Source organism: Lutjanus erythropterus, chromosome 14 (assembly GCF_056507025.1).
Source record: "Lutjanus erythropterus isolate fLutEry1 chromosome 14, fLutEry1.hap2, whole genome shotgun sequence".
Classification (NCBI taxonomy): Eukaryota; Metazoa; Chordata; class Actinopteri; order Lutjaniformes; family Lutjanidae; genus Lutjanus; species Lutjanus erythropterus.
In genome coordinates this window covers 19939884-19959024 of record NC_139330.1, presented here as the reverse complement: position 1 = coordinate 19959024, position 19141 = coordinate 19939884, and the positions used below count along the sequence as shown (strand labels likewise).

At 39.6% G+C, this 19141-nt stretch overlaps 1 protein-coding gene across 1 annotated transcript in view; it reads left to right on the top strand.

Annotated features, from left to right (window-relative positions):
• LOC146315501 (E3 ubiquitin-protein ligase NEURL1-like) overlaps positions 1-19141 on the top strand; it is a 42046-nt gene that overhangs the window by 8641 nt on the left and 14264 nt on the right. Inside the window, exon 3 of the mRNA XM_084736346.1 lies at positions 2276-2597. Coding sequence (XP_084592472.1) covers positions 2276-2597 — 322 coding nt within the window. The remainder of the gene's footprint in view (positions 1-2275; positions 2598-19141) is intronic.

The window sequence follows — 19141 nt, the reverse complement described above, 5'->3', positions numbered from 1 at the left end:
TTAAAAACTAAGCTCTCTACATTATGATTGCCTGCAACAATTTTGTAAGACAGCCTGTATTTGCTTTTCCACATAACCAACTGGGCTGTGAATCACTTGGACACAAACATGTCTTGTGTTTACTTCCTAAACTAGCCTACTTCTTGAGCAAGCACCTATCTTGAGTAGTTACTGTAAATGGATAGAATCTGACTCGTGCCCCTGGCTTTAAGGCTCATGCATCGATAATCGTTTTATAATCACATTGTAGCCCTATGACTGAGAATCGAATTGAGATTCCCATCCCTACTGTATTCTCATTTTGACCATTTACTGAATGAATAGGTTTACATGCGCAAAACATTCTGGTTTTTGCCCTTATTCCAAAAATGACAATATTCTGACTAAGCTGTTTGCATGGTTAATAAAAAATGATATTCCACTAATATTCCTGTTTACATGGATGCAGCCGTGCATATTCAGATTAAGGTAATGATCAAATAAACACAGACACAACAACACAGCCTACCTCTTTCATTTGTTCAACCACCTTCTTGAAAAAGTCGCACACCTGTTGATAACCAAGTCTTTCATAAAATCTAAAAGTAGACGTGTTTCTCCTTCTGACCAAAAATGTGGGCTTTTCTTTTGTGTAAGCAGCCTTGCAAACTGTTTGCTAGTTTGTTCACAATGCACGAAGCTGACCATATACAGACAAGAGGCGGTGTGTAGAAAACTGTGGAAAAAACCCATTTTATGAAAGAATGCTCCTAAAACCCCAGTAATATCAGTGTATCGCATTTCTTAATCAGAAAATGCCACATTTGGAACAAGGCTTAATTCAAAATATGCTGTTTACATGACCTTCGGAATATTGTCACATTCAGAATAACAGTGGAAAATTAGTGTCTGTGTAAACAAGTCAGTGCGATCTGTAAACAATGAAAAAATGACGGTCAACTGAAAAATTCCAGCATTCTGCACAATAAAAAAATCACTGGGTTAAAATCTGACCCAGTTTGGGTTAATATAACATTGATCCAGTAAACCAATGTTCTCTCTCAGTGTGTTTTTATTTTTCCTCTCTCACACCGTCTCTCGCTCTCTCCTCATCCCCCGTCTTTGCTCTCCTGTTTTGATTTTCTCTATTTTCTCTCTCTGCTCTTGTGTGGGCCAAAGCAGCAGCAGCTTAGAACAAGTTTCCACTTCACCTATCAGGCCATCTATGTCTCGAAAGTGAGAGAGCAGGGCAAGCGTTGCCATGTGAGGAATACTGTTATCTGGCACGGTAAATGCAAAGTAAATAGAGGTTCGAAATAAGACAAAAATCGTTTGCAGGTGATTAACATACCAAGGTAACTAGTGCTAGTTTTATTTTAGAGAATTTTAGCCAAGATGATGGCTTGGCACTACGGATGGCAATTGTGGTCTGTGTGCTGATCCAGACAGAATATCTCAGCAACTATTGGATGAATTGCCAAGGCATTTTTAACAGACACCATCTGCCCCCCACCCAGGATGAATTCTAATAACTTCGGTTATCCTTTAAAAACATACTATGCAGGATTTTCCAAAAAAAACCAAAAAAAAACCGCAATCATATCAGTGTAATCCCTCTAACTCATTACTTACAGTGTGGTGGGGCGTCGTGTCTCCATCACTCTCCTCTGCTCTCTGTCTGTGAGAGCTACAGCGATAAATTCACACATATACACAGGACACAGCAACAGGATTAAGAATCGCTTTTGGCATTGTGCAGAGATTTTTTCTTTACAACATACTGCTGTGAAACTATCAGAAAATAACAATTTATCTCTCCGATTCACTGCTTTGTCGAACTGGGGAGGAGGGGCCAACTTTGAATGGTGTGCTTACCAACAATGCATATTCTGCCTTTAATGTTTCACCTGGTGCCATCAACAGCTTAAAATTTTAATTTATCAAAAACTTTACATGGTTTATGACCAAAACCATCAACATTTCCATCACTCAGCCTTTTTGTGTAGCGTTGATTAGCAAATGTTAGCTAGCTAACACGCCAAAATAAGATGGTGAACATTTTAAATACACACAACTGAATTACACCTGCTACACATCAGCATGTTAGCATGGTTATTATGAGCATGTTAGCATTAGCATTTAGCTCGAAGCACCACTGTGCCAAAGTTAATCGTCACAGAGCAGCTAGAGTAGCTGTACTATTTTAGCTTATAGTTTGCAGAATAAAGACGAAAGAGAATGTAAAAATTTGTTTTATGTTGATTATCTTCATTAATTAAAAATATGTTCTCCCCAGATCACTAAAAAGCAGTGCTGCTGGAGCGGTGCTCTGCGTCTTGGCTTTACATCCAAAGACCCATCGAGGATCAACCCAGACACCCTGCCAAAGTACGCTTGCCCAGACTTGGTCTCACAGAGCGGCTTCTGGGCGAAGGCCCTTCCAGAGGAGCTCTCCAATGAGGGAAATGTCATTGCCTTCTGGGTGGACAAGAAGGGCCGGGTGTTTTACAGAATCAACGACTCCAGCCCGATGCTGTTCTTCAGCGGGGTACACGTCACTGAACCTCTGTGGGCTCTCATAGACATCTACGGCCTCACAAGGGGGGTCCAGCTGCTAGGTGAGCCATGTGTTTTCAAACCAGGTCCTTTCAGAGAAATGATTAATATGTTTGAATTGTGAACTTGCTTTTTTTGGGATACAAAGAGATTTGTAGCCGTGTTCGTGCCGTGCCTCTGATGCCGTCAGTGTGTCAGTCAGTCGGTCCACCACTTCGGTCCAGATGGAAATATCTCAACACCTATCAGATGGATTTCCATGAATGACTTGATCCTCTGAATTTTAATTTGTCCAGTAATTGTTTGTTTGTGTCCAGATACCTGTAAAACATATGATATTCCCATCAGCTCCAGCTGTTCATTGTGTTTAGTGCTAAAATGTTAACATGCTAAGCTAAGATGTTAGAAGTGTTAACATTATAATGCTAAACATCAGCCTATTAGAATGCTGATATTAGCGTTTAGCTCAAAGCACTGCTGTACATAAGTATAGCCTCAAAAACTGCTATCATGACTGTAGACCAGGGGTGCCAAGCTCAGTTTCATCCCAGGTTACATGATCGTTATGAGTTCCCTAAAAAGGCCAGTTGTAAATGTAAGACTATATAAGACAATGTAAGACTATGTAAGACATGTCTGTACTTGTCATCAAATTATGCAATTGCCTCTGCATTCAATTATGATTGGATTTAGTAATAACTGATTAATAACTAGCTCTGAAAGCATGAAAAAAAAAACAACAACCAGACAAATGTACAAATGTACAAATATTATACAGTTTATTTTAAAACGTGTCAAGGGCATTACTTTGTTTGCATTACTTCAGAATACACCGCTTCAAAAAGCACCAACTGAAATATACTTTGATGACTGGATGTTTCTTAAGTCTCAATAAATCCAGCTTTCATTTCATTAATTTTTTTTGCTGTAACTTTTGTGAACATATTCAGTTCAGAACCAAGGCTGTCTTTTCATTCTTAGATTTTTTTTGTTGCCTTTCTTGGTGGCTAAGGTTAGCATAATTGGCTCTGTATTTGATGTCAAAGCACCATCGTACATTTTATTCCTTTGGCTCTGCCGCTGCCTTGTTACAAAGAAGCCATAGCTAAATCTCTATTAAGCACAAAGATATATTCACTTTCCCGTCTCTCATTAAATTGCCTTCCCTCTGCGTCAACCTTTCTTTTCCTTCAGTTTTTGCAAGGCTGCTACTATTAACATTACTAGTTGCAACCACTCAGCTGGAGTGCCACGGCTGGAAAAGACTGCTGGAAAAGAAAATATTGAGATGCTGTCTAGCATATACTGATATTTATCACGTGAACACCCTTAGTGCATGGATAACAAAATCAGGATGCACTCTGGGACGTGTAGCTTCTGGACACCTCTTCTGTAACACGGCATAGAGTTGTATTGCACAAATCATATTGCCTGCAGGCCTGGAAATCTGACACGTGCTGTAGACTCTTCAGTCTTGCTACTATAATGTTTTGCCACTGGAAAACATTTTGCATCTGATGTTTTTTCAGTGTGAATGGTTAAAAGGTGATGTTACACACAACACAGCTGCTCCACTTTTCCCACTCCAACCAAATAGCTCAGTGGAAAAAGATGGTGGGAGATTAGGTAGATTGTATAGTTACCACGGTTGTTAGTATCAAAGAAATGTCCCTGAAGGGGGAATTTCAAAATGTCTGAAACCCCTCTAACAAGTTCTCCGTGCTGTTTAAAGGGTCATTACATCAAAGAAATTAAGAGCAAACTGGCCCCCCGCCCCAATCATTAACAGCGGTTTTTCACCACACTGAATCGTCTGAAGTATGTTTGGATTGCAGATTGAGATGCATTTATGAAACATATCATGCTTAAGAAACAGCTGTCTCCCATTTTTGAAAACAATACAAAACTATGCAGAATAGATAAATAGGAATCCTTGTGGACGCCTCAGTACTTATTTATAACCATTTCCAAGAATTGCGCTGCCTCTCTCCAAAGAATAGAAGCTGTCAGCGCTGTTAATAAAAATAGAAGAGGCTCCCATATTGTGGAGATAGTGCCATTTAACCTCATTTCTCGCGGTGTGGTTGACAGCGAGAAGCGTGCTATCTCGTGATGGGCTGTTCGGTATCCAGCGCCAGAGTGCGACTATCTGGGGTTCAGTGGCCTCGCGGTGCTGACCAGCACACAGCTCTTGTCGAAGAACAAGAGGAGTGTGTTGGTCATCCCAAGAGCACAGACAAGAGGCGGGATGATGTCAGGTAATGACATGTCTGGGGTGTTTTTTCCAAGACAATCAGGCCAGTGGAATGTCTCACTCTTTGGATCCAAGTCTGAATCCGACTTCATGCGACATATGATCGTCTTGCAATCAACCCAAACATGGATTCTTGTGTTTAAACCGGAACCTCTTTCAGAAAAGGTACGGTATAATAACAGAACCTATCCATTTTGCTATTAAAGTCAAAGTTTCCCACAATGTATTGCTGGAGTTGTTTTTGCATGTGAACAAGGCCAGCAGCCCTAAATCCCGCTGTTTCTTCTCTGGTTTTCCCACATCGATCACCTTCATCCCCACATTGATGGCTTAAACCGAAAAGCCTTAGCCCTCAGTCAACTGAAGGATCACTTGGCTATCAGCTTTCTGCTATAGCCCAAGAGCGTCACTACTTGAGAGCATGGTATATCTCAAAGGCCCAGTATTGTCTCGGCAGTTGGCTGCAGTTCAGCAAACACTTAGTCTCTGAAATATGGGCGGGCACATCAAAGTCTGGTGCTGTGAACTGGCACATGTGCACATTTTCCTTTAACAGAAGGGTGCATTTTGATTCTTAATGATGCTTACACTGGGGTCTGAAATTAATGCTGCACCAGCTGATAAATTGAGCCAAATTTCACCTGTTATGGGCTTGTTATCACATAATCTGTCCAGGTGGGAATTACAGATCTGCTGCAGTTTTTTTTTTTTTTTTTTCTTTCACAGGAGACAAATGGAGCGTGGGGCTGTGAATAAGCTCTGTGGAGTGTAGAAAATGGCTTGGTTAGGTGACCTTGATTTGACTTCTGAGATAAATGTTTAAGACAGTGAGAATATAAGAGAAAATAAGTTGTAAAACTGTTGACTTAGTCAGTGTGATAATGTGTTTTAAAGGTCCAGAGTATAAGATTTGCAGGGATTTATTGGTGGAAATGGAATATAATATTCATAGGTATGTTTTCATTTGTGTAAAATCAGAATTGCTGTGTTTTCGTTACCTCAGAATAAGCTATTTATATCGACACAGGGTGTGGCTCTGTGCAAGATCTTTATGGGAAACTCACTCAACTTTACAGATTGTTGCTGATGGACTGAAACTTTGCAAGTGAAGCAGAAAGCTCTCTCACAGGCTTTTCAACAGAAAGCCTTTAAGGCTAACTTCTCCCATGTGTAGCACACAACACTTTATTCAAGATGGAGTTGGGATTGAGCTATGAGGTTTTGCCTCCAGTTTCAGGAGCCGGTGTTAAGATGTTTAGTCACTTTTGAATCTTTTAAATCCATTTTATTGGTCAAATATTATATAAACATTTATAAAAACCCACAGTCAGATGTAAATGGTCATCAATATCATTAATTTATGAGAAATATTAAAATACTGAAATATAGAGATATATTTTCACCTGACAGCAACCAAGAGCATTACTCAATCTGTAAAATAGTTTCATAATGTCTTCTGTGCCCCTGAAGGCAGCTTTTAAAAAGAGTGCTCCACCGATTGAACATTGCTAGTCAAGTCAAAACCATTGCAATAGATCCACACTTTCTCGTCCTTGTCAAAACCTGAAGCCTATATTACCCACAATACCACACAACGGATGTTTTGCTAGCAGCAGCTAATGTAACCTTGAGCTGCTACTCTCAAGCAGAGATGAAGAGCGAGCTACAGATTCCTTCATTTTCAAACTTGTAGTCTTTGGCCCCAACCAACACTCTATCAGATTTCACCCAGCTCCTTCTTCAGTCACAAAAGGCTTTAAACAACTTTTGAACATATGCAGTGGTTCTCTTCGAGACCTCTGAGCAGACTTTGATGTGTAAAATTGAGTTCCCCTTTAAAGTCTGAGAAAATAACCCAGATGATGTCAATATCTCAACCTGGGCCTAACATTTCAAAATCTGCATAAATTAGAGGCTGTATTATAAACTAGAGATGTGGGGTTTGCAAGATATTGGCATTAATCAGGAAGTAAGGGTCTTATAAAAGACAGTTTTAAGTTGCATTATGGGAATTGTCTAAGCCTCTAGTCTACGCGTACACGGCTTTGTCGATGCATTCTGGTCTTTCATCTACACACAGAAGACATTTTAGGCTACTGAAAACAGAGTTTTTGGAAAACTCCTGCCAAGAACAGGGGAAACTTGAGGTTTTATTTTGTAACGTCAGAGTGCGTGTCGTCGTCTCCTGATGTCAAGAGTTATTTCGTGCTATGAAAGAATGGTGAGAAAACTTCTGAAAGTCAAGATCAGCCTGATCAACCTCAGCAAAAGACTACGGGGAAGGAGAAAACAACACAAATAAGGGCACCTGTGGATGCACATTGTAATTACCTTAGTGACTTCGGAAAACCACTAATGTATTTGGACTATCCCCGCAAGTTGCTCCAGACGAGTCTTTAAAAAACAGGACATCATGACTTCTGCCGCTTTGATTTAGACCTTTCTTTTCTTAATCTGTCTCTTTTGAGTCAGCCCACCCTTGAAAGTGCAGTGGTGCTAAATAGCTGGAGTTCCCCTCTGAGTTTATATTGAGAAAATAAAGATATGTGGGTTCTGATAACAGATTTCACAAAACATTTAACCATTGTTTCTCTAAGCTGAACCATTCTTGTGTTGTGACCTCATTCCCCCAGCGGATACAGCCGTCAGCTCGGACCAACCAGCCTACACTCTCTCTGTAGCATAACTGTATCTGATCACATCCTTTCTGTGAATAGCTTCCTCGCTTTTAATATTTCATGGATTAATTATAGGAGTGTCCCCGCTCACATGCCAGGACACATTACCGTAACTGTCACAGTCTTTTTGCGAAACACCACCTGAGTATAAATGTCTACTGAAGACAGCGGCACCAGCACACTGCGCCATTGCTATTTTGATTGTTTGGCTTGAAGCATTGGTTTCTGTGATCCCTCCTATGATGGATATTCATAAAACCAAAGCCTATAAAATTCATTCTGAATCCACGATAAAATTGCTTCATTGTCTAAACCATTTGTTTCTAAATAACTTGTTTTTTGTCATTCAGTAGCAGTGACCTACTGTGAAGAAGATCTATTTTAGTAGTCGGATGTTTTTTTTTTAGCCTGTGGATAATCCACATCCAACACATGCTCTGCAGGATTCTCATACTGTCGTGTCTGTTTGATCTCTTACAACCTTACATGCTGTGTTAAGGAATTCATCAAAGCCGCTATCCATCACTGCCTTTTCACCTGTGCAGCCTGCTGCCAAACAGCTTTCCTGCTATCAGGTCTTATTCTGATGTTTAAGGAGCCTTTCAAGAGCAATGTTGTTTCCTCTCTAAGCTGCTATCAAGGGAGTGCAGTTCAGCAGCTAGCCACCCATGCAGGGAGTCAAAGGTGATCCTGAGATCAGTGAGACAGCTTGAAAGCTGAGATGGTGTTGCGTAAGAGAGGAAGCTAAATTAATCTGCTGAAATCAAACTGAGCCGCAGGGGTTGTCCAGACCAACAATGCTGCCCATGCAATTTAAGAAAGATCTGTTACATCACCACACTTGTCCTACTCACGCAGCTATCAATAAAGACTAAAGTGCCTTGCTCGGGTTTTGTACAGAACAGCCTGTGCCGCTGAGGATCTATGGCGCTACACTGAGACACATTAGCCCTCAGAGGGATTTATAAAAGGTTTCCTCAAGTGTGTAATATGTTTCAAGCAACATAACTGTTTTCAAAGCACAATTTGTCAGCTGTATTTTCACAAATGACTCTGTTGACTATATTTCTCCAAGCAGTATGATACCTTGAACCTTAAAGGAGAAATATGTGATACATTTACTGTACTAAAGGAGCAATATATAGCAATTGTGCATCCAAACCTGAGTGCTCCAGTTCAAATAGTGAGCTAAAAATGGTATATTAAATAGGTTGAATCCCTATTTGATATAAAGCCTATGGTTGAAGCAAGTTGTTCCCCCACCTCCTCCTCCCTTGACTTGAGCAAAGCTCAGGCAGGCTGCAGAAACACTGCAGGAGCGCAAGATGAGTGCAACATTGTAATTTGTCAATAACAGGTGACAACGAGTCCTGCATTGTAAGTTGATCAGCTGTTTTTTACTGTCAGTTGTCCGTCAATGTAAAACTAAGCCCGTTATCCTGAAAAAAAAAAACAGTTATTCCAGTCTGGGATGGAAATTTCAAAGCAACTCTAGCATTATTGTCAGTATGTCAGCTTAGCATGTTTCCTTAGTTTCTGCAAACATATGCTGTTCATTTTATGATTTACTACAGTAAATATATAACAGGTTTCTACTCTAATGCTGAATATTTGCAAAATGAGTTATTGTATGTTTATCCATCATAAGAAATCAATAATAATCTTTTAGAAGGAGTAGATGTTTATAACTGTTAAATTGAGCAACATGTTAATAGAGTGTGTATTTTCAGAGCAGTGGGTTTTTGTTTTCAGGATAACAGACTTAGCTTTACATCAACTGGCAACTGGCAGTAAAAAAAATTAAAAATGTGTGGGACTTATTGTGGCTATGTTGTGCTCGTCTTGTGCTCATGTAATTTCTGTCCCTACAGCCTGTGTTAAATAAAGATTTGACCTATTTAATGCACCAGCTCTGGCTCCAACTCACTATTTGGGCTGCAGCACTCATTTCTGAACTCTAGGGTCTTAGATATTTATACTTTAATACCCCACCTTTTACCAACTTTATGAAACAAAAACACTATTTCCAAATTTGTAAAACCATAAGTTTGAGGGTTTGGGTTTCTTTTTTTTAGTAGTTCACTTTTCAGCATTTCTGTTTTGTCAAGTTTGTTGTGGAAGCTCCAGAAATCAGGTCACAAATAACTTCCAAGTGTTCTCAGTTTTATGTCCCTGAAGCAGAACACATATGGGAATGCTATACCTTTCTGCAGTCAAAAAAGCAACGGTGCTCTCTTTTACACATGTATGGCTGCGGTCTTAACAGAGTGTGTTTGTTTATGGGACAACTCCCGCGGGACCACACAGCATCCACCGTTTTGTACAGGTATGATGGATTCCTTCCAAGTTAGATAAGCGTAGCGAGTCAAAGGCATCTTTTGATGGATGCAAGATGCTCTACTGGGGGTTTGTTTACTAGAGGTAGATGAGTCACTTAATCACTGACAGAATGGTAGTGATCCGTGAGACCGGCGTCAGCTAACATCATCTGCAACCTGTCTCTCTAGTCATTAGAGAAGAATCCAAAATGGCTGCCAGACTGTCAGGAGGCTGAATACCTCTCAGGTGATTAAGAGGAGGGTGTTGACATCAATCATGTCTGTACACGGCAACACGATGCATTAGGCCTGTAGAGCATCATAGTGGGGAAAACCTCCCGTTGTGTGCTTTTCATTCTAACATGCAGAGAGACATCACATACGTTTCCACTGGGTGGGACAGAGGGAGCAGTTTTAATAGAGGCTACAGGAACTGCTGTTTGTGAAGACAGCTAGCGTGTAGATTTATAGCCATGTTAGTGGCATTGCTCTATTCTGTTGCTCTGTTTCAACAAATGAAGGATGGAATCCTGTGAAATTTTGCTCACAGTCTTCAAAGGATGAATGTCTATGACTTTTGTGGCTCCCTGACTTTTCATCTAGCATCACTAGCAGATCACTCATCCTGTGAAAACTGTAGATAGATGTCACATTTTGTAGAGACATTCATGCTTTCCAGATTATGATTTTGGCGATCCACTGACTTTTTCTATAGCGCCAGCGTGTGGATTTGTGTGAACATCTCAACAACTATTGGACGGATTTCCATGAAAGTATGGTACAAACATTAATGCTCCCCTTCGGTGGGCCCCAAAAGTCACAAGGGGAGCCCAAGACTTTGTCTGCTTTGAGGTTGTCATGATTAGATTTGCACATTTTTATTTAAATTATACAGAATGTAATGAATACAAAACTCTGTGAAACTTTTTTAAATAGATACATGTGTTTTCCTCTCTCAAAAATAGTACTTTAAGTAGTGAGCTACTGCTCTGTGATTTTTCAAGCTCTCTGATAATGAATTATTATTCTTTTGGTAAGGATGAGTGATTATAGACCTACTCTGTTTGGTTGTTAAAAGAAAAAAAGCTTATGCTAGAAAAGAGACACATGATTCTATGAAAATGAAAACAATTAATTTGACAGTAAAGTTTTAGAATGAATCTTTATTATACAAGTAGGGGGGCTCCAAGGAAAAAAAAACATTGGGAACCCCTGGCCTAACACTAATAATTTTTTCTTTATTAATTAATCTGTCTGTCATTCTCTCAATTATTCAAGCAAGTACATTTTAATCTATAGCAGCCATTCTCAAGCGGAGTGCCATCTAGTGGGCCATAGAGGCGGTGTCACTGATATATGGTTGGCTAAAAACTTTTTGCTATGGGGCAGGGTAATTTACAAAGACAGTTATGTGTGTTCAAGTATTCACAAAAATAAAAAAAGGTCAAACTAGAATGCATAATATGTTTATGCGTTTGAATAACTCCACGTCCAGTAGGTGATTTGTTAATTTTTAATGAGGGGATGGACCTGGTTCTTTTTGTTACTTTTTAATAATAATACTTAGATAATATGATCAGGGCCATAGATTTAACCTGCACAAACTGCAGTCAAATGAGGGATCAGTGATTCAGGTAGACTAGATTAACATATTCAACTAAACAACCCATCTGACCCTTAATTCATTACATTTGGATGCGTAATGGCAGACATTGATGCTTTTGTAGTGTGTAGAATGTGGTGAAATCCTGACACAGCCCAGTTTATTTCTCCTTTTTCATGTTTTTTTTCAGTAGACCTTAAGATAGAAAAGGTTGAGAAACTCTGGTCTGTAAAAATATAAGAAATTAGTGTAAAAATTCCCACCATCTAAGGTGATGTCATGTTTTTTTTTTTCCCTTTGCACGTCTCTCCAAAACCAACAAAATATTCAGTTTGCTCTAAAATATTATTTGCCATTTTTAGTTGAAGCATTTATACAATTAATTAGTCATCAACCTAGTTACCGATTATATTCCTATGGATCGACTTATTTTTATCATTGATTGATTTATTGTTTCAGCTCTTGCTGTGCTTGCTAAGATTAAGTATATTAGCATTGTCATTTTAGCATGATGACATTAGCATTTAGCTCAGCCTTGCAGATTTGTTTGCTTGCTCTTGTTTGCTCTCCTTTAAATTAGTTGGTGTAATTTTGCAGTATTTCATCATTGTGTTTGAAACCATGTTCAGCTCTTCTTATCATGTGAATCTCACGTTATTCAAATTAAAGCTGAGTCTGCCAGTTAAAGAGTACTGCACCTTTGACTCATACCTGTTTTGTCAACAGATAAAGAGATAGCGTGGAAATGCTGAAAAGCTCTGTGTTGCACAAACATGTCGGGCTGTCTGAACCTGATTGTGCTGTACTTTCCTTTCTTTGTGTCTATTTTTGTCCGTGTTCACACAGTGCGCCTAACGCTCACGCTCACTCGCTACAGATCTCACTTATTGTTTCACTTGTCAACACAGATTATGTGGACTTTCACAGGGCTTTGATTTGTGGATGAAATGGTTTTAAATATAGACAGGTCACATAGGTGCAACCTGACGCGAGTGGCCAGACAAACAGTGGAGGGTCAGCTCTGACAATGCAGGTAAAAATGATTTGGTATGGCAGGATGAAGAACAAAGTGCAGGCTATAAAACATCCAATACAAGCCAAACTTTAAATTTTATGCTCTATCCATAATCATGTTATTGCAGTGTCTGGGCGTGGTCATTACCTGTTTCCACAGGGCTTCATAAGGGAGTGGAACTAAACTGTTTGGTTAATTTTGATTGATGAGGACATGTGAACCGCCTGAAGGGTCTGATTACCAAATGGATATTGTACTAATATGTTCGATGTCTGGTCTGCAGCTTACAGCTAAATCCTCCAGAAACAATAAACTGGAAATTCAGGATGGTAATAACAATATGCAAAGTCATCAGTCAAAAGTCAGTTTCCAGCCAAAGGCAAACAGCAGACATTGAGGAAGAAAGGCAAAGAGAGATGCTGAATGTCTCCATATTATAAACATTTAGTAATTTCCTTGAGCTGAATTCTTTTGGCAGAATTACACATGAATCATACTACAGCCCGTCACTCTTTTTTTCCCCCTCTTGTTCGCCCCTTCCTCAGACTGTGCTGATCACACCAATAAATCATACGAAAAGTGGTCCTTTTTCAAGCGACTGGTCATTTAAACCTGATTACAGTCACATTACTGTAAGATTTTGCAGGACCTTGCTCCCAAGTTCTCCTCTTTTGGAAATTAGTGAAGCCTGCAACTTCAGGTCAAGAGGACCTGTTGGGCCTCTGTTGATACCTTTTTTGGGTAAAAATCATAAGGCTGGAGATGATGCCGTCCAAAGCTGTGGTGACCTTGTTCATTTTAAAGTAAGTACATTTTAGCTTTCTCACCATGTTCAACACTGAAGCTGTTCTCTTTGGCAGTCAGCCTATTACCAGTACCTTCCCAAGGACAGTGTTGATATGCTAGGCACGCATAATTAACTATTTTTATATCTACAATGTTTTCACATTTACTTAAGAAAAATGACAAAAAATTAAAGTATAACTGTACCCCCAGATCTGAGCCCCAGAACTCCACCCACCGCATCATTTTGAAAAATGCTAAAAAGTGGGCAAGGGGCTGAGGATGGAGACAGGGTTGGGTGGCACAGGACAGCCACTGTAGGAGGAATGGCCTCATGGCTACTTAATGTGTGACGTGTTGTCTAGTTGTCAGAGCTTACCAGCAATGAGCAGCTGCTGTCAGTCTCTGCATCTGCAGAGAAAGAATGGAAACTCAGTCCACTGGAGCTTTCACAGCACATTTGTGGCCCTTTTTGTAAAACTTCCTGTGTTGGACGTGTTTTGTAGCTAGCCAGGCTAATGCAGCAGCGGGTGTGCATCTGTGGGGGAGTAGCTGTAGTCCTGCTGTTTATCATGGCATCATCATGAATGGGAAAAATGTCGTCTGGTCGAGCTTTTATGGCCGCAAAATGTCAAAATGTAAAAATGTAAAAATGTAAAAATACCAAGTAGAAAGTTAGCAAATAACACTGAAAACTCCTGTTAGTGATGAGTCTCCATCAGCATATATTTGAAAATGAGCACTGTTCACAGGCTCCCACTGAAGGTCTGAGGGAGGTGGGCCGCTCAGCTCCGATTAGAGGCCGTTAACCTGCTTTTTAAAAAAAAAAAAAAAATTAAATATAAATTTCATGTGGCAAGTTAGTCCCAAATGGCCGACTCTATCTCAGCTTTGGCCTTGCTGGTTTCAGGATGATTTTAAACAGCAGGTGGTGTTTTAAACCATCTTCAACTTATGAAATGTCGATTTTAACAGCAGCTAGGTGATGAGATAAAAAAATTGGTGAAACTCAGGGGGAGGTAGGGGTGAGTGTGTTATAGCAGAAGGATTAATTTATTTGAATTTGAATAATTTACAGTGACATCAGATTATAACTAATAATTTCTTATTTATGTAATGAAGATCAACATTTTTTTTCAGCAGATAAGATCGTCGCTACATTGCAGGAGCTTGCAAACACATTTTTGAGATATTTTTCCTCCTGCAGTGGTGGCTGCACTCTCTGTCATCTGGTTTAAAACAGGTTGAATGACATCCACAGTCTGTTATTTATGAGTCTAATCAGTGCAATACTCAAGTGAAAACACATCAGTAATACTAGATTTTAATAACTAACTTCAGGAACTGAAGTGATTTGATCAGAATATTTTCACAGATTAATAGTTTGTTCATACCACTTGTTACTATAAAGGTTAATTTTGCGACAAACAGGACAGGGTTCAGGACAGCTGGTTGTAAATCAGGACCGTCCTGGTCACATCAACACTATCACTGATGTGTTTTATCACAGTACAATAATATAGATTACAACTCAGAAAATATGTTTAAGTGTGCAGTTCCACTGCGACTACACTTAAAATGCCATTCATTCATGTTACAATTTGGAATCACTGGTAGTAGTTTCATCTTGATTGGCGTCTGCAGCTGTGCACTTGGCATTATATCCTGATAATACATAATTATAGTGCATGGGTCTACTAACTGCCAAACAATGTAATATGAAGATCAGCATGTAGTATTTATATATTGTTTGGAATTTGGATGCTCATAATCTAGATAATCTAAATTCTAGTGCAAGGGCACTTAAGGGTAGCTGAGTGGATGTCCCTTGTTTGCTAAAATTAATTTCTTTTATAACACAAATAAATATTTTAAAGATACAAATATAAATACTTTGTAGAGGCAGGACTCCAGGTAGAGAGCTGCGTGATGAATTATGGATCTGTAATACGCTCAGTTACGAATGATAGCTGTTCACCTGGTCCCGAATAAAAAGCCTTCTTAAAACTCTGCAGTACAGTACATTGGCTGTAATCAACAAGACAAAAACGTTGGATGTAGGAAACCATGGTAACAGTGCCTCTGAGGCTGGTGTGAGTCAAGAGCAGAGCAGGAAGCCAAGAAATGACTTTATTAAATAAAAAAAAGAAGAGAGAGATTCACAGACTCGGTGAAATATTGTAGGATAAAATGTCTTTGTCAGGGCATTTTGTTTAGCTAATGGGCTAAATGGAACAAACTTTGTCTAAACCCATTTTACAAAGTGCATGTATCATGGTGACTTGACTCTATGCAGACTATTTTTTTTTTGTTCAAATCGTAATTTCCGTCCATCCACAGAAGCATTACACATGTTATAGTTGATAAATCTGACTGCTAAATTATGAGAATATCTTGATTTTCCCTTTATTTCTCCTTTGGATCTTTATTATAACTGAAGTAAAGCCGATGTGTCAGACAGTCGGTTGCAATGAAAAGAGAGGCCTGCTATAAACTAAAATGTCTGGACTGTCCTTTGACCTAACATCTGCCAGTATGTACACATCAGGATTAGGCTCTATGTATTTATAAGAGCTCTGTTTCAAGTGATCTCAGAGCTTGGAATTTATTTGATTTGTTGAACCAAAATAAATGCCGCTGGACAGGCTATTGTGCCTCAGCTGGGATTTAATCGGCCCAGATGGAATCGAACAGATTTGCAGCGAAATCAAAATAGAGATCGTAATGGAGCCTGTCAGGTTTGGATCCTGGGAGCCGGGCTGTGCAGGGGGAAGCCTTCAGAGAGGAAGCTAATCACTTTCAGATGACCACAGTCTAGTCCCAGTGAAGACATGAGTGTGTGTTCTGTGTGTATCACTGTGCGAATGTGTCCATCTGTGCCGTTTTCACGCAGGCTCTCTTAATAATGTTTTGACCAAAACAATAAGATTAATCTATAATTGGAGAAATGTGTTTGAGATCACATTGAAGACATCTCATCAACCAATGGACATTTTTACACTTTTAAGATACTTAAAGGGACAGTTCACCCCAAAATCAATGCCAAAAATGCTTGAGTTCCAGCTGCTCAAATATGAATATTGCAGCTTTTCTTTGTTAGTAATTTGAATATCTTTGGATTTTGGGCAGTTAGTCCAAAAAAAATTCTATTTGAAGTTGTCACTTTGGGCTTTGGGGAACTGAGATGGGCATCCTTCACTATTTTCTGATAGCAGATGGTCCAAATGATTAATCAATTAATTGAGAAAATAATTGCCAAATTAAATCCATAACAACAGCAATAATTGGTTTAAATCAGGGCTGTCCAGGTTTGCACACTATAAGATTCAACTTGGGTTAACTGGTTAACTGGTTATTAAATGGTCTCAGTTTGTCACTGATGCCTTTTTATAACTACATAGGTTTATTGAGACCATTCGCGAGAACATTGATTATTTCTGTATAGTTGTTCTTAATGCCTGCCACCGAGGTCGGATTAACCTTGAAATCAGATAAAACAAGCCTGTGTTTATATTTTACATGGCATAGTTACAATGAGTAGTACGATAGCAACAAAAAAAATGAGCAGGTCATGACTTCTTGAAAAAAGGCATTGTTTAGTTCTGTTATATTTGCGAGAAGGCAGACATTTCTGCAGCCAGTATCTCCAAAACTCACCCTCTCACACTAAAACTACCTAGATGGATAAATGGTGCTACAGGCCAGGGGAAAATTTATTTGTTTGTTAGATTTTGAGGTGACCTGTCCCTTTAAAACAAGTGCAGAGCAGGGTTGTGTGAAGGTGCATGGTGTTTTATGCATGTAGAGACACTTTGGTTGGTGCGGAAGAGGCTTTTAACTGGCCTTCGAAACACTGCGCCCTTGCGACATCCCTGAAGTGCTGAGCATCTTTTTCACTGCTGCCATTTGTCAGCTCCTCGTGTACCATTTTCTTTCCGCCATCATGATCCAAAACCCTGAAACATCTGGCCCTAAACCAGAGACTCGACTTGATCTCTCAAAAACTCCACATATGTGGCTCCTATTGCACATGGCATCTCAGATACTCAAAACTGCCGGGCGTCTCCTGTATCAATATCGTAGCGCTCTCTTTTAGCCCCTCCTGCTTCACACTTGTATGCTTGTACCATTATCTTGACCAGGATACCTCTCCTTAAAAGCTCATCAACACAGATTTTTTTTTCTTTGATAAGCAAAGGCTCTTCCTTCTCCTTTTTGGGACTGACACACAACCTCCACCCCCCTTCTCCCAATCTCCTTTCTCATGACAGATGACTTCACTCACTCATTGTAGACAGAGCCCTGGATAGGCCCCCTAGGCATGCATACTTAGGGCAAATCCCCAAACACACACATACACACACGCACACAATTGGTACAGCTGACCTTGTATAGAGGTTGCAGCTTCACTAAAACCCCCCCAAAAGCCTCCTAATCCTGTTCCACCGGGCCAAGGAATAAACTGAACCCTCCCTCGTCCACTCAGGCCCATGCCATTGTCTGAGAGCTGTTTAAGACTAAAAAAGGAATAGGACACATAAAAATCCTCTATTCAACTGAGTAATTTAGATAAAAAATGTATTAGTGTACTTGAAGTGGAGGCTGGGGGCAGTTGCAACAGGGGACAGTCGCAACAAGCCTTATCTCTCCCACCAGCAACAATGCCAGAGTGATGATACTCACACTGCACATGCTCAGTTAGACCCTCTCCCCACCAGGAAGACAGAAGACACATTCAACATCTGCTGCCGCATTAAAAAAAATTCATTTTTCATGAGCTGTATTTCTGTCATCCTGTCCTGATATTTTTTATGAATTAATCAAAACAGACCTGGTTTGAATCATTGTTTTGTTGACTTCATGTTGACATGGTTCGCATGTGTCAGGGTCATTGTTTCTAGCTAGCGAATGGTGCTCTGTCGTGGCTGATAGGGTAGGAAGAAATGTCTTCCACACATAAAGAAACAAATCTCAATAACTGTCTTTAAATAATTATTACATGGCTTTGTTAAATACTCAATTCTGACAGGGTGATACAGGAGCACCAGATGTTGCTCACTGTACATTATCTCTCACATATTACTAATATTATTGTAAAACAATGCACTAGCTGTTTGAGCCAAAAAACAAAAGTTAATTAGTGAAATTTAATGTGTACCATGTTGCAACTGTCCCTTGATCATGTTGCAGCTGTTCCCCAGGGTTGGTGTCAGTTGCAACATCTCGCTTATTCCTTTCAAATAAATATCGTGAATCATATGTCACATGTAATTATCTTTAAATGGTAGTAGCAATTAGCAGGCAGATGTGAGTTTAATATAGAAAGAACTGGAACCATCCCTAGTCTCCTCTAATACATAGCCTCTTTAAAATGCATTTCAAGATGAGGTGGAGTCAGATTGTCTGTTTTGGCAGTTATCTTTTCATGAGCGAGACGTTAGTTGTCATTCAGGCTTGTGTTCACAGTGAAACAGGATGCCAGTTTGCCTGTATCCTGGACATCCTTTTTTTTTAACCAATAAATTGCTCACTTTCCAGGAACTGGTTTTTCCAGACTGCACATTAAGAGTTACTTAAGGTGAACTTGTTTGAGTAGGTAAACATAAAGGTTGAGGGATTTTCCAAAGGTGTATGTTTTGGTGTGGCTGCATTCTTACTTCCACAAAGCCAAGAAATTTCTTTATAATGTTCAGCAGGAGTCTGATTTCAGATTTTTATTCTCACAAGCAGCAACAGTGCTCAGTAATAAAAATCCAAAGCCAAGAGGTCAGCCATTCATTCTGCAGAACAGTGTCAGTCTGGTATGTGTTCCTCTATTTAAATGGAGCTTTTCTCCTGTGATTAAGGACCTGGAGCTGCTCAAAGACCACTTCATTTTACTAGAACAATTTCAGCCATACAGTACACTTAATCACGGCTGTATTGTTTTCATGCCAGGAAAAAAAAAAGTCATTC